Source organism: Podarcis cretensis (genome assembly GCF_951804945.1).
Source record: "Podarcis cretensis genome assembly, chromosome: 1".
Lineage (NCBI taxonomy): Eukaryota > Metazoa > Chordata > Lepidosauria > Squamata > Lacertidae > Podarcis > Podarcis cretensis.
In genome coordinates, this window is record NC_137170.1 from 112,039,134 (window position 1) to 112,060,693 (window position 21,560).

Consider the following 21,560-nt stretch of genomic DNA (forward strand, 5'->3'; position numbering starts at 1 on the left):
ACACACCCAAAATCCCAAAGGGTAGCTTTTGCATCAAAATATTTTTATTTTATTACGTTTATGCAACAAAATTAAAGAGGCGTTCTGTACAGCATATCACGTATACCTGAAATAAATGCTTAGGAGTACAAGGAAGAATTAAGAACTCAGCCTAGAACAACTGTAGTTAAATGTATCACGTTTAAATCAGATGGAAGACCAGTGGGGTAGAGACACAGCAGAACTGCATGCTGCGGAAAAGATAAAAATATAACGAAGTGCTATGAAGTCATAATTATAGCCTCAGTATATAGTTTTGGTTGAACGTTTGGGGCAATGCAAGCACGGAGGAAGAAAAAGTAGTAGTTAACTTTGTGACATAAACACCAAATCAACAAAGTAGAGGAAAACCACTGTATAAATAGAAAACATACTTTTAAGGAAGAACAATAGTTTTGCTTCAACCATCTGCCACATTGCAAAATTCTGCTTATGCAAGCAGCATCTCAACAATAAGCTTTCAATAGTGTATATGCAAGGCCTCAAGTAGTTGCGACATCCACTTCTTTGTTTAAAACCAGAGATACCTAAATAAAGAAAACTGCTTTATCAGCTTCTTGAGATGGCAAGTGCTGTAACAACCTCCCCCAATCTAATGTCCTCCAAATGTTTTGAACTACAGCCCCCCATCACCCCTGAACATTGGCCATGCTGGCTGGGACTGACAGGAGTTGTAACCCAAAAGATCTGAAGACCAGCTTTGGCTGGATCCAGAAAGGCCCACAAGAGCACAGAAAGTGCTTCCACATATGCCTGGGGTGGTGGTGAGCGATTTTCATTTCTGGTGGCAACCCTCTAACTCCTCCACGGGAAAGAGCTGGGGCCAACTTTGTAAGGTCTGTGTGTGCACATGAAATACAGCACAGGAATCTATGAATGAATAGCAAATATATGTCTGCAATGCTCAGGGGAAAAAGCTCCTCCATGGTGGCATCCATCCCCTCTCTTTTAAATGCTAGAGGAATTATTCACAAAGAGTGAGCTTTTATTTGCAACTTCTTGGTTTAATTGCTAAGGGTGGATCGAATGTAATCCCAATTATCTGATTCTATCACAATGTAATGTTCTCCCCAGCATGCCCTCTAAATCTGTTCCAGGGGCTCTCCCCAACCCTCTGGAGCAGATTTGTGGAAGAAGAATCTAGTTGCACAAGTGAAAATCCATGAACCGATGTAGCATTGTGCTTGAAAACCCCTCTATTTTTCTCAGCATTGTTGACCCATCACACTAAGCAGCAAAAAGTGCTGAATACTGACTCTTAATTAAGGTGTTTAATCACAGAATGTGCAACCAGTAAGATATTTTGTTAAAATTCCTTGCATGTACAAAGCAAATAATCCTAACTCTAAACCCAGTAGGTGTAGTTAAAAAATTACAAATTTCTGATGAAAGACACCAGTTACTTAAAATGGTTTTCAATAGTTTTGAATTAAAAGGGTCATGTTTTAAATTATGAACACATGAAAGAGGAAAATAGGAATTAGAGATATGGAAACTTGGAACCCACACATAATAGAAAAAAAAAATGAGAGAAGCCAGAACTGTCTAAGAAGCAAGTAATGCAATATATCAGGAGAAGCAATAAACACCTTTTCAGCCAAAAGAGAACAATTTTGTAATCAGTTTCAGAAATCTTAAACATATAAAGCTCATCACTGATAAGCATAATGAACAACAGAACACCAAAAACAGCAGCATACAGAGACCCAACCAGTTTGCAAGGGGCTAACACCAAGAAAGTATTATTCATTGGAGTGGTAATAGAACTTCATAGTTTCAGAAGAATTGATAAACTTCATAGATATTTCTTGCTATAAACACTGAGCCAACTAGATCAATGTGTAAACCAGGGATGGTCATTTAAGGGAAGCTGTCAGAGTTTAAATTATAAAGAACACCTATAAGGCACTCTATTTTTCAGATAATATAGAAAAAAAATAATCTCCCGTAACCTCTATCAACAAGTTTCTTCAGTTATTGACCAGAATGTGTTTGTGAATGTATGTATGTAAAACTTTTACAAACTATCCCCAAACCACTGAGAATTGTGTCTTAAAGATAGAGGTTTTACAAAAATATATATACTGGAAATATAATTTCCAATATTTGTAAACATTTTTTTAAGAATCAAGAAACCTAAGTATTCCTTGGATTTCTTGCCAGCTAAATTGTGCATTTTAATTTTGAAGTAAAAATGCTTTATTTATTATTTATTTTTTACAGTTAAGATGACTCTGCATAATTTAAGTTAAAGCTGGATAATTTTGAAGGAGATACAGTTCCCGTTTAAAACATCTCCTAAATTACCAGTACTTAATTGTTTCGGCTAAAAATCCATTTTTGGAAGACGTCTGAGGGGTTACACGGCACCAAGCTTGGATGTTCTTTATTTCCTGTCAGGCACATCTTTAAGGCTGTGTTGTACAATGACTGGTCCTAGAAAAGTGGAGAGAGAGCAGACACATTTTTATATTACTTTTTATCCAAGGAGATTGGGGGGGGGGGCGTGCCAGGACTACCCACTTTAACCTTAAAACAATGCTGTGAAGTAGATTGGTCATACAGTGACTTATGCAGAGGCACTCTGTAAACTTTGGGGCTGAGTGGGAATTTGAAACTGGCTCTGCCCAATCCAAGTACGACAGGTGATTGTACTATATCACACAGTCTCTCTAGTTCTGCCCATTAATCCAGCCAAGATTTTGTAGATGTCAAGCATACTTGGAGAGACAAAATTCTATCAATGCTGACAAAGACTGATGATTCTGAAACAAATTCCCCCGTGCTGAAAGCTGCAGCTATATTTACATCTTTGAATTTAGAGCCTGCTATATCCTAGAGGCTTGGGACACGGGTGGCACTGTGGGTTAAACCACAGAGTCTAGGACTTGCTGATTAGAAGGTCAGTGGTTCGAATCCCCGCGACGGGGTGAGCTCCCGTTATTCAGTCCCTGCTCCTGCCAACCTAGCAGTTCGAAAGCACGTCAAAGTGCAAGTAGATAAATAGGTACCACTTCAGCGGGAAGGTAAATGGCGTTTCTGTGCGCCGCTCTGGTTCGCCAGAAGCAGCTTAGTCATGCTGGCCACATGACCCTGAAGCTGTACGCCGGCTCCCTCGGCCAATAAAGTGAGATGAGCGCCACAACCGCAGAGTCGGTCACAACTGGACCTAATGGTCAGGGGTCCCTTTACCCTTTATATCCTAGAGGCTTACAGTGGGTTAAAGGTAGCTGTATTTGATTTTTTAAAAAAATGCTTCCCTTTAACATAATGGGTTCACTGTTCTACAATGGTAACTGTTCTACAATGGTATCTAAAAACATGGCTGTAATACCTCTCGGATCTCCCATTTCTCTTCAGGAGGGGTTCTGCTGTTCTTCCCTTTGTAGCCACAGTCATGAAGTTGTGCTTCTCCTGATAAAGCATGCAGGCACAACTCTTTCTGGATGTTGTGTCTAATTTCATGATGTGCAGAATATTCAAAGTACTATATAAAGAAACAATTCAGTCAGGGAAGTATTACCCAAAACTCAACCATACAAATTCACGGCGTCCCTTTGAACTCCAGATTAATGCTTACAGAACAACTTGAATTTTGCAGGTGGAGTGCTTTATACACAATGCCTAAACCATGACAAGGGCAGGTCACTAAAAATAGTAGGGTGAAAATGGAAATATTTTAGTTTCCCTTTTGTCTCCTACTCAGAGACAAGGCAGGAGAGATAGCTATGTGGCAGATTCCCAATGAAACCAATTGTACAGAGCAGATCCCAGAGCTGCTTGGGAAGGTAGGAGGCTCTCTGGAACAATGTAGGAAGTTACACTGGGGCCTGCAGGGAGAATTGGTGAAAACTGCCTTCCCCTCCCTTATTCTAGAGGTGCAGCTTCTGCTTGACTCTGGTCCCTTCTATGAACAGAGTAGCCTTTCCATTCATGAAATACATTCTGGATCTAACCCAGAATTAGTATGAAAAGTCTGTGCAATGTCTAAGGATCCTAGAACTCTTGCAATTGAAAGGTGCTATCCACTCAAAGTGGTAGGGACGCAGGTGGCGCTGTGGGTTAAAGCCTCAGCGCCTAGGGCTTGCCGATCGAAAGGTCGGCGGTTCGAATCCCTGCGGCGGGGTGCGCTCCCGCTGCTCGGTCCCAGCGCCTGCCAACCTAGCAGTTCGAAAGCACCTCCGGGTGCAAGTAGATAAATTGGGACCGCTTACCAGCGGGACGCAGGTGGCGCTGTGGGTTAAAGCCTCAGCGCCTAGGGCTTGCCGATCGAAAGGTCGGCGGTTCGAATCCCTGCGGCGGGGTGCGCTCCCGCTGCTCGGTCCCAGCGCCTGCCAACCTAGCAGTTCGAAAGCACCTCCAGGTGCAAGTAGATAAATAGGGACCGCTTACCAGCGGGAAGGTAAACGGCGTTTCCGTGTGTGGCTCTGGCTCTGGCCAGAGCAGCGATGTCACACTGGCCATGTGACCCGGAAGTGTCTCCGGACAGCACTGGCCCCTGGCCTCTTAAGTGAGATGGGCGCACAACCCCAGAGTCTGTCAAGACTGGCCCGTACGGGCAGGGGTACCTTTACCTTTACCTTACCAGCGGGAAGGTAAACGGCGTTTCCGTGTGCGGCTCTGGCTCTGGCTCTGGCCAGAGCAGCGATGTCACACTGGCCACGTGACCCGGAAGTGTCTCCGGACAGCGCTGGCCCCTGGCCTCTTAAGTGAGATGGGCGCACAACCCCAGAGTCTGTCAAGACTGGCCCGTACGGGCAGGGGTACCTTTACCTTTACCTATCCACTCAAAGTTAAGCACTTTTAAAGCCACACTGATTTCAGTGCTTAACTTTGGCAAGATCATATCCAAGGCATCTATCAATTGCAAGGGATAGAAGCAGCTGTCCGGCCATAGTGTGCCAGCACTGCCTTAACAGTGTAAGTGAAATGTCTTCCATTGGCATGGCACCCTTGCCAACGCTGATGTAGACCAGGCAATAATGACACTTGCAATATGCCCTGGACCTCCTTTGGGAGGATTGGTGGGATGAATATATATGCTATTAAACGAATATAAGATACCAGATTGTTCTTCTCTTCCTGTATCAAACTGATAGTATGAAATTCAAAAACAAATACTATTTAATAGAAGAGACCATTGAGTGGTTACTAGGTAACCACCAAGGAATCAAACAATGGAATTACTATCCACATCTTTCCTATTTGCCACTACAGTACTTTTTACGATAGGGTAATTTACATAAAAATGGAGTTTTTTTATTGAATGAAATTAACTATGATTTGCAACACCTAGTTACATTTCCAGAGGTGCTACATTTAAGGGATGCAATATGTTCTGAACCATCTCTGCTCCACAAGTTGTGCACCGAGAAGTGTTTGTTAGAGGTTCAGCCATCTAGGAATGTACATAGGCTCAAAATGGTAGGTGGTTTTAGCATAGGGAAGACCACTCTAACCTCCCAGCATGAGGCTGTAAGTATGACAGGACAGATGACACAGGCCTGGTTGCTTAGTCACCCACTGGTTTCTTCCTTGACAGCAAAAGTTCTAAAGACAAAGGAAAAAGCAGCAGAAGAAAGAGGGAGGGAAAGAGTAAAGATTATTAAGTTTACAATGAAGAAATGAAGAGTGTTCCCGTAGAATAGATCAGAAGCAGACAAAAAGCTGAAAGACAGATGAAGAGTGCATGGCAGAGACAGTCAGGGAACTAGTGTAACCAAGCCAGAATATAGCATTATGGAAGTCATCCAAGTTATTAGCGTGAGGTTATAAGAGATGTGGACTCTGCAGAGGAAGGAGACTCAAATTGAGAGTTGGTTTTCACTTTGGGTTCCACTGCATCTATGCCAATGGTAGGTTACTCTCCCCTAACACAATGCCCTCTTTTTATACTGAATACCTTAAATGAGAGACATGCTTACAATATACACACTCAAACAGGAACATAAAGAACATCAGGCTTCCCAAATAAAACAGTGATTACACAGTAACTTCTAACCATAGGGATGGCTCCAAATTTGGTGCTGCCCTTGGAGAGCTCCTTGCTCTTTATAACACAATGCAGTAATCTAACCCTGAGGTTACCTGAGCACAGACAACAGTAGTTAGGCTATCCTTGTCCAGGTAGGGGCGTAGCTGGGCCACCAGCCAAAGCTGATGGAAGGCATTCCGGGCCACTGAGGCCATCTGAGCCTCAAGCGACAGCAAAGGATCTAGGAGTACCCCCAAGCTACGAACCTGCTCCTTCAGAGGAAGTGTAACCCCATCAAGAGCAATCTCCTACCCATCTGGTCTAGGGAACCACCCACTAACAGGGCCTCACTCTTATCTGGATTGAGTTCAGTTTGTTGGCTCTCATCCAGTCCATTACTTCCACTACCTCACCTGCAGATGTAAAGGAAAACTAGAGCTAAGTGTCATCAGCATACTGCTGACAACTTACTCCAAACCTCCAGATAACCCCACCTAGTGGTTTCATGTAGATATTCTAGGCATAAGACCCTGATAAATTTAAAACATGGTCTGAAAACGCATTGCTGTGCTTATCTGCACAGTTACATAAAAACCAAATGCAACATTTTACCTGGTTTCCTCCAAGCCCGTGACATGTATACATAATCAGTGGCTTGCCACCATTATTATTTTCTCCAGCATCCAGGCATGTTCTTCTCCCAACATTTTTTAACTAAGGAATGTAAAAAAATGGAAATGTAAGTACAGAATAGCATAGTTAAATCCTCTACACATTTGCTTTATTTCTTGTAAAAAGAAAAGCATACTCACAAATCCATATAATGGAGGACTCAAGTCTGGTACATATGCCTCAGGATAAACATTGCTAAGGTACCACGTAAAGTTTTTACATTGTAATTGTTGCCTTAACTCATATCTTTTTGAGAGGTCACCAAAGGTTTTCTGTTGAAACAATACTAAACAGTGTTATAACAAAACCAAATCACAAATAATACTTTTTACGGAAAGTAAACACAGAGGGAATTTGTAAATTAATTCAGTTAAACAAGCTTTAAAGTTTCTTTTAATAATGAAAATAGAGGTTGGAGGTCCATTTAGAAGCCACTCAACTTCTTGCAGCCCTCAACACATTTCCTGTAATCATTATACGTTCTGATCAAATTATCCTTTTCCATGTATCCCCAAAGAATCAGAAGTGGAGCAAGAAACACCATTTACCCAAAATGGTGGCCACAACCCAATAATTCCTTTTCTCTCTCTCTCTTATATAAATAAGTAAATAACTGACATAAACTTATAGAGCCAGGAATACACACAAGCACACTTGAGATGCAAATCTACATTATCCTTTGCCATCCATTTTTAAAATCACTAACTTTAATTTTCTCCCTAAACAACTGGCCAACTTGGGGTCTTTGAGGTTATCAAATGTTGTTAATTCCGTATTTACATTTAACATGACATAAGAAAAGCCTACTGTCTAGGTTCAGCAGCCAATTAGATGCCTATGTGAAGCACGTAAGCAAAATCTGAGTGCAATAGCACTCTCCCCATTTGTGACTCCGGCATTCAGATGTATACTGCCATTGACAGTAGAGGCAGAACACAGCCTTATACTCTGTGCATTTGTTTTTTAAAGTCATCCAAGCTGTTTGCCATCATTGCATCTTACAGATACTGCCTGGTACTAGTCTTCTAATATTTATCTTAGTTGGCTAATATTGCTTTAGTAAAATCAAGATTCTTTTTTAGTCATTCTGTTTGACTTCACATATATTAATCAACTGAATGTTAAAGAGAATTATTGAGAAAGATCCCCCTCATTCCTCCTAGAAGTTGGTGGATGCAATTAACGGCACTACTCTAGTTCAAAGAGCTTCGGGGAGGTATTGTATAAAAGATTAAATGAAGAGGTAATGGGCACTACTGAATCTATTCAATATATTGCCAAGGAGAGCAAATTGAATAAAGAGTGCCTACTACGTTTATATATTTTCACAATAAATAATTTTTGCTCACCAAGAACTTCAGTGCAGCAACTGATTTCTAATACCACCACCATCGTCACCTACTTGTTTAACTATTTTTGTTGCTTCTGTGTTTCTCCGGTAAAATATATACTTATATTCATCCATCCAGACTTCTGCAAGACGAACTTGATTACGGGTGATCACTTGAGTCCCTTTTGGAAAGGTATGGGGGCTCTTGCTGCGAAATACATGGCCCACAACTGAGCAAGGTATGATTTCCAGCTGACCCCCACATTGCCACACCTGAAAAAATAACAGTTTTACTTATCTGCCTTTAACAGAATCACCAGATAGCAGGTAATATTGCTCTAGAAGCATTTGTATAAAAATGCTTTCTGAAATCAAACCCTGTCTACCTACATGCAACAGGGAAAGAAAACAATTCTGTCTTAAGTAAGACATTTTTGTAATACTGATGCACCAACCAAGCACCTGACACCACTCTACTAGGGATGGGGAGAGATCCAATTCAGCCCACATTTAAATATGAATCTACCCATTTTCCAAAACAATATGCAAACTGAAACACAGGCATTATTCAAAATTCACATTTACAGGTGCCCCCCCCCCCTTTACACGCAATCAACTTGCGCATGACTGTGCATATGCGTGGCACCAGGAAATAAATAAGTACAGGCAGACACCATTTCACATGGGGGTTCTGTTCCTGGCCCCTGTGGGAATAGGCAGAGTGTGTATATGCATGCCCCGCCCAGTTACAGTCAGTTTTCATGAGGATATTAAAAAATAAATAAATCACAAATTGTTCCAAAACGTTGAGAAAACAAATTTAAGGCTGGAAAACTGAGGACTGAAATGGACAGATCCTGCCATCCCTAAACGCTACAGTAGTTTCTCCCTCCAAGTTATCATTAGCCGAAGACCAAGCTCATCTGGTCTCCTACTTCTATAGGGAGCAGCTGAGATGCAACCGTGGTTTTGTCAATGCACCTTCATGTGAATATTGTGTCTCTAAACTTACTCGGAAAGACATTTCTATATTTTCTCCTCCCCATATTTCCATTTCTTCATCATAGCTTCCAACTTTGTAAAAGTAGTCCTTTGATATTGAAAAGAGGCCTCCTGCAAAAGTGGGTGTTCTGCAAAAAAGAAAAGGGAGAGGGGAAATAATCTTTCATGAAGCTAACAATTTCTCAATCTGGGGAAAGCCTGTTATTTTTCTTTTTAAGATCCGAAAGCCCATCCCTCTTCAGGAAAGCCTGATAAATGGGCAATCAACACTTTATGAACCATCAGCAAAAGCAAACAGCCAACAGCAGAAGGAAACACATTAGTGAAAATGTTTGGCTACTATTTGGGCTTTGTAGAGAAGTTACTACCATGAGTTATATGCACATTAGCATCTATTTCAAAGCCAGAACAATAAAATAGTCAACAACTGTCCTGGGAAGAAATTGCTTCTGAATATGAGTTGTGCAGTAGTTGTATCACTACAACGAAACAGTGCGATTTGGGGCAGGGGAGGGATTGCTCAACTCAACTTAAAAGGGGGGGGGAGGAAATGTGTTCTAGTTTTAATCAGTCATTATATGCCCCACCGCCATTTCTAAGGTAAATTTCAATGAAATCAAGGAGCTATATGTAAACTGCATTCCGTAATGATGCAGAAATCCTAAACCCGAAGCAACAAGCAGCCTTAATTAGGGATGCCAACTTTTCTCTTACAGTCTCTTTCTGCCTCCAACAGCTGCATTGCTCAACCAGTTCAAATGTTCCCATCATCCTACCTTCAAAGCCAAGGATGCCATCACTCAGGCTTTTGTTATAGCAAACCTCAGCCAAAAAAGCAACATTAGCATCCATAGCATTCTCAGCATTTAAAATTCAACTAATGGCTTTTTATATACATACAACTCTTCTACTGATAGAGCTTATTTGAGGTGGTTCAGGTCCTACTAAAGCTTAAAATTTCAAGAGTTATTTGAAAAAAATGTTTAAAACCTGAAGTACCAGGTGAAAAGAATACAAGATGTAGAAGACAGAGCCTCTCTGATCCTTCTGCAATTCTTTTTCTTTTTTAACCAAAATGAAAAAAAGTTACATGTGAATTATTCTTTGGAACAATATTTTCAAGTAAAGATTTTGTAAATGGGGGGGGGAAAAGTTTCATTGCTTACTTAATAGGGTACGTTTCATCTTTCCTTCTCTTGCCTTCATGTTCAGGAAGAGATTCCCATCCAAACGACAAACTCCAGTCAAAATTCCCTCTATTATGGTTTTGACCATAAGGGGAAGGTTTCATGAATTCAAATGTATTTAGATCTATAGATGAAATATCAGGGCTTACAACACGAGTATTGTTTTCAGCTATTCTGGCCAATAATGGCTCTAGCCAGCCATAGAAACATTCACCTGAGAGAGGAAACAGGAGGTAAAATGATGAATATAATGCTGGATTTATCCACTTTCATAAAAGCAGTTACAGCAACATTTTAATTTCACTTAGGCTGTGATCCTATGCACATTTATTTGGAAGTAAGTCCCACTGAATTTACTTACTTCTGAGTAAGGTAAAGGATCCCTGGATGGTTAAGTCCAGTCGAATTTGACTATGGGGTGAGGCGCTCATCTCCACTTTCAGGCCAAGGGAGCAGGAGTTTTCCTGCAGACAGCTTTCTGGGTCATGTGGCCAGCATTACTGAACCTCTTCTGGCACAACGGGACACCGTGGCTAAAGCCAGAGGGCATGGAAACACTGTTTACTTTCCTGCCACAATGGTTACCTATTTATCTACTTGCATTGGAATGCTTTCAAACTGCTAGGTTGGCAGGAGCTGCGACAGAGCAACATCGAGCAGATTCGAACTGCCGACCTTGCAATCAGCAAGCCCAAGAGGCTTGGTGGTTTACACCACAGTGCCACCCATGTCCCTCTTGAATAGACCTACATAGGATTGCTGTTATTTTTAAAAATCCACATGTATGCTGGAAATATTGTTAGCTTACAGATACCTGCTATGAAATATCACATACATGAGCAAATGAAAAATATGGCTAGCACGAAATGAAAATGAACTTTGATTTTTCCCATCCTAAACCTCAGTCCGAAACACAAATTAGATATTTTAAAAATGGACTAGCTTTGGCTTTCTCCCGAGATTCATGTGCATTTGTGTAAAAGCTGTCCTTAGCTTAAATAAATAGTTTTTCTGCAATCAGTTCCATATTTTTAAAAGCTGTGCATTTTCAACAGCAATGCTTCTATAGTGTTATTTGTTAGAAAAACAGTTAAAACAGGACAAGGAAGAAATCAATACGAAAATTCTTTAATATTTGTTAGCTAACTAAACACTATTACAGTCCAACGCTATTACTTACAGTGTGCATCCAAAAAAGTGAGGGTTTCTCCAGTTGCTATTGAAGCGCCTAATAATCGAGCAGTGATGAGCCCCTTTCTTTCCTTTTGTCGGACAACTTTAACTATCTGGAATTGTTTCACATAATCATCCAATTTATCCTGCAAGTATTCTGAAAAGACAACAAGACAGTCTTTGCCAATTTAATAAAAGGGAAACGTTAAGTTCACTTTTCATAACTAGCCACTCAATAAGAGGAAAGTCAAAATACATTTATTCTGAAATGCCTGTACTGTAGTTTCAGCTTGAAGGGATAAGAGTATCTGCTTTTATTGAAGAATGGGGGAAGGGAGATACGACCCCAAATACACCAGAAACCAGAATTTGGGGAAAATGCAATTTCTAGTACAAAGCAGTAACAAAATTTGTTCTGTGAAAAGATGAATTTGCCAAGTCATCATATCTTCTTGACAGCTCCGTTGGTTAGAGCTTGGTGCTGATTAATGCCAAGGTTGCAGGTTTGATCCCCATACAGGACAGCTGCATATTCTGCATTGCAGGGGGGTGGACTAGATGATTTGCAGGGTCCCTTCCAACTCTCCACTTCTATGATAATTTTTTTTTGAAAAGACATTCTACTGAAAAGTATTCTACTGACAGAAAGAGAACAAGTTTTACTCGTTTGGCAGGGGAGTCAAATAACATTAGTTACCCTTACCACATTTATGAAGTAGGTTGGGCATTACTGAATTCTTTTCATAACTAAATTAGCCTTTTTAAAGGTGTGTTTCATAATTTTGAAGGGGGCGGGAGAGAGGGAAAATTTGCCTGGTCCTGACCTAGAGACTCACCCTTTAAGACTGCTGCAAGATAGCAAGTCAGTTGGCTAGTTCAGAGAATGCATTCTCTCATTGCCACAGATTGTAGAGAGCAGGAGCCCTCCTGCCATTCACAAAGGAGACTAACATTCCAGTGGATCCTATATGCATGTACAACCCAATGCTTACAGGCAACAATAATTTGTTTACGTCATGTGTGCATACGTTTCATTGAAATATTATGCCTTGCAAAAGTAACTGTGGCAAGGGAAGTGGGGCAAATGCATCAGGCAGACGTGGGAGAAGGGCATTCTCTCACTTCCAACAAATGTAGAAACTAGTGTCTGAGCCAGTCTTTCTTCACTTGCCGTGAAGCAGAACTACAGGCGTTCTTTCTTTGGCAGATAACGGAAGGGGAGGAGTGGCAAGAGAAGGGGCTGCTGGTGCACCAAAACAACAGCTACTAATTAAGATAGAAGCTCAGGTTTGATATTCTGCCAAACCATGGTTTAAACTTCCAAATGTACAGACAACAAAGTATGATTTAGAGTTTCTCATCTGCTTTATTTTCCACCCACTCATCACCAGCTTCACAAGTCGGTAAATTCACTCCTGTCTCCATAGTGCAGCAGCCTCTTGAGACAAAAGCATAATTGCAGCTATTGCTCTTATAAAATCAGATATCACATCAAGCCAGTTAGCACAAACCATGGTTTGCAAACCTATGTCAAGTCATGTTTTCAAATTCTAGTTTGGTGGCTGTTCACATAGTCAGTTCAGACATCATGCCTAATGTAATTAAGCATTAAGGATCATGAACTGAGACAAAGAGAAAGCACAAATCATTTCAATTTGAGAGATCTTTATACTTTAGAAATATAATTTTTTTGTTATTTAAAAAGTGTGTATTTTCAGGAACACAAAATAATATGAAAAACTCAAATGTGAAAAACCACACACAAACATTATACGTTCTTACCATCTACACTGGCATCATCCACCAAAATTATTTCCTTCAGTAATATTGCAGGGGAAGTATACATCACACTGTGAACTGTTCTTAAAAGAGTAGACCATGCTTCATTGTGGAAAACTATGATAACACTTGTGGTAGGTAGTGGAGGACAGCGTTTAAACTTTTGCTCGATACATCTAGATGACAAAAACAGTTTTAAGAATGAAAAATGGATTATAAGTCTGATACTTTGATGTGGCACAGATAAAGCTTGGCAAGTATGGTGGAACTTCTTTCTCACACCAATACTAATATAAAAAAGCCATGCATAAGATCTGTGTGGAGCAATTGTTTCCAGAATATCCTAACAATACAGCAACATGTTTTTGTAATACATCACAAGGGGCATGTGGCAATTTAGAACAATTGCCACCATAAAATGTCCAGGATTTACAATTTATCAAGGATTAGACACTCGTGATGAAAGAAAAGGGCATCCTTTCATCAATACATCTTAAAACAGGGGTGGGGAACCTTCAGATCCTAACTAGGCTCGCTATATCTGCCCATTTGGCCAAACAGGCCATTCTGGCTAAGCCACACCCATCTGCCAATCACCTCACAACATATATCACATCTGTTGTGGGAAGGCAAAAAGGCAGCTGGGCTAGGACAAAGCGGGCTTCTGAAGTGACAATGATCAGATGACTGGCAGCACTTCAGCAACTTGTAGCAAATAGCCTTGTGCAGTATTTTGAAGTTGCCACAATCAACTGATTGTTTGGGCTTCAAAACACAGTGCCATTTTAAAGGTACTTGCAAAGAGCCCTGTGCTGTGCTTTGAAATCCTGACAAACCGTTGGCTATCGAGATATCAAAGTGCCATGTCATCTGAAATCACTGTGATGACAGGTTGGGGAGGGGTCCCTGACCTCATCAAATTTGCACAGAGTAAGCATCTGGTCCACTGGTGAGTTTTAATTTCCAACCCCTTTCTTAAAGGAAATGTGTGAAAGGGCACCAAACAAATTTACATCACAATCTATTGAATTTCTTAGATGCATTATTTGCTTCCATCAGACATAATTAGAATATTACTGTACTCATACTTACACAGCTTCATACATACAGATGCAAAATTAAGTAGCTAGAAATTATGCTAATGATAGTGGCGACAAAGCACATATCAATGCAGAACATGGGGAATCAAAACCCCTTTTCAATATTTTGCATATGTAATTAAAGACCAGAAATCCAAATATACTTCAACATACTCAGGAGGTCGTGTGTCTGGTCCAAGATCCCGGTGTAAAGAAATCCTGTCGCTTGCAAAAGCGTTGAAACAATGTTTTTCATCTCCGCGTTCTTTTTCCTCCTTCTCAGCTGGACTTAAATTGACCGTTTTGAATGGTTTACCAGAAGCCCCTGGAGCATTAGAGTCCTGAGGGGGTCGATCCAGGTGAGGTGTCAGCTCTGCTGCTGTATAGGAGCCAGGTAAACAGTGCTTCTGTCCTGCCTTTTGAGTTTGCCTAATAGGCGCTTTAATCTGCATTTTTGGCTTTGCAACTTTAATATTGTTCACAGCTTTTAATACTAGACCCAGTACATTATTAATCTTTCCATCTTTTGATGGGCTCCCAGGCTCCACATTAAAATCCTGAATGCCAACTTCTCTTTGTAGCAGAAACAAAAATATCAAGAAGATAAAAATAATGAAGGTAAACTTCCAAAGTTTCCACGGGGACAAATGTTTCATTGTGAATCGTCTTAGCAGCCTTACGAAAGCCATCATGCCCACCCTCCACTTGTCCATGTATGCAAGTGCTTCCAATGATGCTATTCTTTATTCATAGAGGTAGTTAGATGCTTCATAAAATGGTCATATCTGCAGAAAAGTTTTTTAAGTGTTAATAAATGCTATTGTATAAATGGACACTTTAATGCTTCATAAGGACAGATGCATCCGCTTAATTAGGCACAGAGTAAAACCTGTGCAAAGCAGGATAGCATTCTTTTCAGTACAGTACTCAAGTTGTCTTCTCGTTTCTAAACTTACCACAATTTGTATTTGAATTCTGACCAAAGGCTACAAATAATAATAATAATAATGATAATTTGTACCCCGCCCATCTGGCTGTACTGCCCCAGCCACTTTGGGCGGCTTCCAGCATATATAAAAACATAGCAAAACATTAAACCTTAAAAAGCTTCCCTATACAGGGCTGTATTTAGATGTTTCCTAAATGTTATATAATTACTCATCTCCTTAACATCTGATGGGAGGGCATTCCACTGGGAAGGCACCACTACTGAGAAGGCTCTCTGCCTGGTTCCCTGTAGTTTCACTTCTCACAGTGTGGGAACCTCCAGAAGGCCCTCGGTACTGGATCTCAGTGTCTGGGCTGAACGATGGAAGTGGAGATGCTCCTTCAGGTATACAGGGCCAAGGCTGTTTAGGGCTTTAAAGGTCAGCACCAATACTTTGAATTGTGCTCGGAAACGTACTAAGACCCATGTACTTGACAAATAATACAAAATGTATTATTCCGCCCTGTATATATTCTAATCACAGAAACTGATGGTACACTAATGCAACTAACTGCAGTCAAATGAAGTGAATTGACATTGATGGTATACCGCTGGCTGAGCAAAGGTCTCATTAGTCATAAACATGCATCTTGATGCTAACCTAAATGCAGAAATGCCACGTGCCATTTCTTTCAAGCAAAAGTCATCAGGAAAAAAATGGGCTTGTGCATGGAACTTTAAAATTAAGCTTCAAGAAGCACTCTCTTACAAGTCATAAACTCCTAACTAAGCTCCAAAAACACCACATTTTAACAGTAATATTTTGAATATTAAAAAAAAAATCACATCAGCTGAAATATTAAAGTTCTAAAGCTCCAATCCTAAAATACTTACTATACAGGAAGTTCAATTGGATTCAATGGGATTTACTTCCTTAGGATCAATGGTGTGCATTCAATTTTGGTTTTAGGGATAATTTTTAGGCACTTGCATTGTAGTCTGGCGGACAAAAAAAATAATCCATGTAGTTGGGAACCAACATCAAATTTTCTTGAGCCTGGGATTCCCACCCTTATAACTACAGAAAATGACAAATTAATTATACATCTTTACATATGTGATACTACTGCTAATCCATGAGTTAGGCAGTTAGTACTCATTTGGCATTCTAAAGATCACCACTTCCTTGTAAAGCTAAATGTATCAGCTAGCTAAAATGTGGTGTAGCCTGTGAGTCATGGGAAAGCCAACTACAACCACACACACCTCCCTTCTTTATGTCAACATCTTCTGTTGACCTTCCACATCACCAGCAGCAGTTCCTGGAAGGATAAGGAAGATCAGAAGATCACACTCTTTTTTACAATGCACACCATTCTGTTCTGAGGTTGGGCAGAGCTTAAGAAAAAGCTTTCGAACCTTTAATATCTTGTGTCTCTCCTGCACAATTTCAGCAAGTTACACACACCCAAAATCCCACTCATTCAATACACTGAACAACACATATTACACAACAATTAAAATTGTACAGGAAGATGCTCAAATCTTCCTCCACCTCTGGCCACCCCAATCCCCATGGGGGCACCGTTGCAAGAAACACAAAGTACTATGGCTGCTCCCAAATGTTATAGCTGAATTCAGTCAGGCCTGGTCCAAGAACCCTGCAGGATTAGACCAAAAGCTGATCTAGTCCAGAATCTTGTTTCTTCACAGTAGCCCGCCTGGTGCCCAAGGGAAGCCTACAAGCAGGACATGAGTTCAGCTGCCCTCTCCCACAGCTATTTCCTAACAACTGACATTGGGGTGAGGGCAGTCTCCTGAAATCTCTTATCCCAAAACTTTGCAGAGAAAGGTCCAAGAACAAGAGGTTCTGCCCGCCAGCTGCATAGCAACAGTTCAGACAATGCAACACAGCCAGACCATTGGCCTGACTTCCTAGGGTCCTATGATAAACCTTACACACCAGAGCCCACCTAACCCTAAGCATACTTAAAGGTAAAGGTACCCCTGCCCGTACGGGCCAGTCTTGACAGACTCTGGGGTTGTGCGCCCATCTCACTTAAGAGGCCAGGGGCCAGCGCTGTCCGGAGACACTTCCGGGTCACGTGGCCAGCGTGACATCGCTGCTCTGGCCAGAGCCGCACACGGAAACGCCGTTTACCTTCCCGCTGGTAAGCGGTCCCTATTTATCTACTTGCACCCGGAGGTGCTTTCGAACTGCTAGGTTGGCAGGCGCTGGGACCGAGCAGCGGGAGCGCACCCCGCCGCAGGGATTCGAACCGCCGACCTTTCGATCGGCAAGTCCTAGGCGCTGAGGCTTTAACCCACAGCGCCACCTGCGTCCCACCTAAGCATACTTACTCTGAAGCAAATCCCACTGGGCTCAACCAAACTTACCCCCTGCGGTTTAAAATTGGAGCCTTACTATTTTATGTAGGCACTTTTCAAAGCACTTCATATGCCTAATCTCGGCACACCTTAAAACACCCTTGGCAAGGGTACCCCAGGATCATCCCACATTGGGGATCCTTCCTAGGACAGGGCTGCCAACTTGAATAAAATATTGGGGGTGGGGCAGGCAAGCACTGCCCTGCATAACTGATCACATGACGCAACACCCACACACCAGTTGAATGGCAATGCCCATCCACTTGGGCAGGGGGCAGCCTCCTCAAATACTACATTTGGGAAAGGTGGGGGAGCAAAGGGACCTTGGCCCCTAGGTGTTGGCCCCTGCAGCTTAGGACCAGGCATGAGTTCGAAACATACCCGTTCACGCAGTTATATGTGCCCACAGGGCATCATTGCCCAGGGGCTCTCTCTCCATAGCTGTCAACTTTCAGATTTGAAAATAAACGATCAGCAGCCTCGAAAATAAGGGATCAGCAGCCTCACCTTTCCCGGGGACAGTCTACAGGATATCTAACAATCCGGGATAGCAGCTGGAAGCAGCGGGAAACGGCGCTGGGATAATGGTAAAAGGTAAAGGTAAAGGGACCCCTGACCATTAGGTTCAGTCGTGCCCGACTCTGGGGTTGCGGCGCTCATCTCGCTTTCTTGGCTGCGGTGTACAGCTTCCGGGTCACATGGCCAGCATGACTAAGCCGCTTCTGGCGAACCAGAGCAGCACACAGAAATGCCGTTTACCTTCCCGCCGGAGCGGTACATATTTATCTGCTTGCACTTTGATGTGCTTTCGAACTGCTAGGTTGGCAGGAGCAGGGACCAAGCAACGGGAGCTCACCTCGTTGCGGGGATTCGAACCGCCGACCTTCTGACTGGCAAGTCCTAGGCTCTGTGGTTTAACCCACAGCGCCACCCATGTCCCTACATATACACATACATACCCATACATATACCCATACAGTTCAGGGGTCATTTTCCTTTTCCTTACACCCACACACACATATATATAGACACACACACATACACACAGAGTAAAAATATGTGCGTGTGTGTGTGTGTGTGTGTATATATATATATATATATATACTCTCTCTCTCTCTCCACTACATAGCTGTATCTGATCTATACTGTACCTGTAAAATCTCCCCAGAGGACTAGTAGAACAAGACCAGCAACTCCCCCCTCCCCATCCTCGTTACCTCGGGATAGGGCGGGAGAGGAGGAGCAGGAGGTGGGGAGGGGGGCGAAGGGCGCAACCGCTCCAACCCGGAGCCTCCCACCCTACATGGCCATTTCTGCAAACGGCTCTCCGAGCCAGCAACCGACGCTCGCCCCCTGAAGCTACGGCAGCGGGCGACCCCCCCCCCCGCTTCTCTCATTGACCTCCACCGGCAGCCACCCAGCAGAATAAGCCCCGCCCTTACCTGTGCCAGCAACGCGAAGAAAGCGGTTTCGGCGTCGGCGTGGAAGGAAGGAAGGAGCGAGCGTGCCTTCCTCTGCCCTCCTTCCCTCCTTCTCCCCGGCGGCGGCGGCGGCGGCGCTCCGTTGCCAGGGCGGCGAGCGAAAAACCCTGGCCTGCGATTGGCCGCTTCGTGAGGCTCGGCAGCGCCCAGGTGAGCGTCGGGCCGAGGAGGGCGTTCACCTGAGTGGCTCACCTGGGCAGCTCAGGTAAGGCGCGCGCGCGCGCAGCCCCTCCTTCCGCTCCTCCGACGGAAGGCCCCAGGCCCACGTGCCCCTGGCGGGCGCGAGAAGCACGGAGGCCCCCGAATGATCCTCCTCCTCCTCCTCCTCCTCCGCTGCCCTCTATGGCTTTTTGACGCCTGGAGGCTCTGCCGCCCGGACGCTGCCGTTGTTTCCACCTCTTCTGCGCTCCTTGGCGACTCTTTCCTGGGGTTCCTGCGAAGCTTATTTCCGAGGGGCAGAGGAGGGGTGTGTGTGTGCTTGAGCAATGGAAACTCCAGAGCAGAATTAATTCAGCAAACTGATACAGGGATGGATGAGCTCCTGCGGCGTTCGTTGCAACGTGGAGGCAGTAAAAGGAAGGCGAATTGCATGGCCCTTGCTATGTGTTTTTAAGGCCCTGATGGAAAAATGAGGGTAAATCGAAAAGCAAAAGTTCGCTGGCAAATTTAGGGTAATATATCGGTGTGGCTGTGATATATGAATGGGAGAAAGAGATGGAGTGTTCAATATGATCATTATAGAAGCGGATCAAGAATACAGGCCCCCGGGCACATTGCTAGAAACTTAATACAGTGGTACCTCGGGTTACATACGCTTCAGGTTACATACGCTTCAGGATATAGACTCCGCTAACCCAGAAATAGTACCTCGGGTTAAGAACTTTGCTTCAGGATGAAAACAGAAATCATGCGGCGGTGCGACAACAGCGGGAGGCCCCATTAGCTAAAGTGGTGTTTCAGGTTAAGAACAGTTTCAGGTTAAGAACGGACCTCCGGAACGAATTAAGTACATAACCAGAGTTAACGAACGAACGAATTAAGTACATAACCACTGTAGCCCATTTACCTTCCTGCTGCCTTACTTTATCTACTTGCACTGGTATACTTTCCAACTGAAGCGAGGTGAGTCGCCTTCTGACTGGACTTCACTGTCCGGGGGTCCTTTACCGTTTACTTAATAGGCACAAACCCATGATGTAAACTTGCATGAAATAGGTACACCAATTTATGTCAAGATGCAAATTTTGGCCAATTTTATGAGGGGAGAAAACAAAGCTGGCTTTTGTTGTTAGGGTTCAATTTGCCTCTGAGCTCATTGAGTGGCAGGAGACTCAGCTATACAGCTGCAAATCAAACATTTTAAGTTTGTTGTAAAGTGTATTATACAAATGTGACACTAGATGGAGATGGTGAGCTATGGCAAATTCAATATATTTTTCAAAGCATTTTTGTAAAAAAAGCATTTTCACAGCATTTTCAGTATGTGTCTAGATTCCACCTGGGAATAATTTTCAGCCAACCTAAAGAGATTTTTTAGAAATGGGGAACGGGGCAAGAGGTCGGGGCCTTTAACGAAAAGAACAGGGACATCCTAACAATGCCTCAGCAGGTATCACTCGGTCCTTGAATCTAGAAGACACAATAATAGAATTTTGCACAGGTGTCACCACAAAGATTTTGTAAAATCTACATTTTATTGCTGGAGATGTCAGACACTCATTGCTCAAAAATACCTATGTAGTAGCTACAAATAGTGTAAAGGAAAATGGAAAACTGCATGCTTTGGGAATGACAGGGAACTGTTTTAACAGTGGAAATTGACAGGATGCTCTGAGATTGAAACAAGTATGAATTGTAGAGTGTTATTGTTGCTTGTGTGAGTAATTTATAAAGAAAGATATATATTTAGTTTGGCATCATGCATTTTATTTTCAAATTACACTGAAAAAAGTAATGTTGACCAGATGCTGCAATATTTTAAGAAGTATTTACATTACTGTATTTCAGTTCTTTCCATAGGAAATATGAATCGTCTCCTTTTTAACAGCATAAAGTAGATTTCACAGTTCTGTGTTCTTGTAAGGTGGCTGGGCAGAAATCTCACATTTCCCCTCATTTTTATCCAGGTTGACTAGTTCAGTTATGACGTATTATTAATGATAAGAATAAGGTCCATTTGCTTTTATAAGATTTTACATAAAGAGGCTGAAGATTAGAAATTTTAAGCCTACCCCCTTTTTCCCTTCAGGAAAAGCTGATGCATGAAGGGTCAATTCCGAGGACATGTGGGAGCAGTGGTTGTTTACCCCCACCTCATTAACAGCTGCTTTCCCTTCAACTAGGCTTTATGTCATGAACTGTGTGACTTTTTAGCCAACACCACTGCATGGTATGAGTTAAAATGTAAATTAATCTAGCACCATAAAAAGGAAAGTTGTTAATGTCTTAATCTCACTTGTGTTTTTTGCTCAAATGAACAATCAAATGCATACTTGGGGAACAAGCCCCATTAACAATAGTAGACTTAT

The 21,560-nt window shown here is 42.4% G+C and overlaps 1 protein-coding gene and 1 long non-coding RNA gene across 7 annotated transcripts in view; one reads left to right on the forward strand and one right to left on the reverse strand.

Annotated features, from left to right (window-relative positions):
* Positions 1-22: 22 nt before the first annotated feature.
* On the reverse strand, positions 23-19,142 carry GALNT3 (polypeptide N-acetylgalactosaminyltransferase 3). 6 transcript variants are annotated; one of them, XM_079978700.1, is made up of 12 exons: positions 18,994-19,116; positions 16,058-16,162; positions 14,410-15,020; positions 13,160-13,332; positions 11,385-11,534; positions 10,184-10,418; positions 9,028-9,145; positions 8,088-8,288; positions 6,826-6,957; positions 6,626-6,727; positions 3,374-3,526; positions 23-2,475 (listed from the first exon to the last, which is right to left on the reverse strand). In XM_079978700.1, the coding sequence occupies exons 3-12, from the start codon at positions 14,946-14,948 to the stop codon at positions 2,353-2,355; spliced, it is 1,926 nt and encodes a 641-aa protein (XP_079834826.1). In that variant the 5' UTR covers positions 14,949-15,020; positions 16,058-16,162; positions 18,994-19,116; the 3' UTR covers positions 23-2,352. The 6 variants fall into 6 exon arrangements, with proteins under 6 accessions (XP_079834826.1, XP_079834827.1, XP_079834828.1 ...); XM_079978701.1 differs by lacking the exon at positions 18,994-19,116 and adding an exon at positions 18,769-18,909; XM_079978702.1 differs by lacking the exon at positions 18,994-19,116 and adding an exon at positions 18,703-18,720.
* LOC307220369 overlaps positions 19,101-21,560 on the forward strand; it is an 8,826-nt gene continuing 6,366 nt past the window's right edge. Inside the window, exon 1 of the long non-coding RNA XR_013840854.1 lies at positions 19,101-19,237. This is a non-coding gene — a long non-coding RNA (uncharacterized lncRNA). The remainder of the gene's footprint in view (positions 19,238-21,560) is intronic.

Excerpts from the sequence above, each read along its gene's own strand:
- GALNT3 (XM_079978699.1), bottom strand. The coding sequence starts at position 14,948 with ATGGACAAGTGGAGGGTGGGCATGATGGCTTTCGTAAGGCTGCTAAGA. Across the intron at positions 10,419-11,384 it reads CACTTTTTTGGATGCACACT|GTGAATGTTTCTATGGCTGG; the intron begins GTAAGTAATAGC and ends TTCCTCTCTCAG. Across the intron at positions 9,146-10,183 it reads GATGAAACGTACCCTATTAA|AACACCCACTTTTGCAGGAG; the intron begins GTAAGCAATGAA and ends TCTTTTTTGCAG.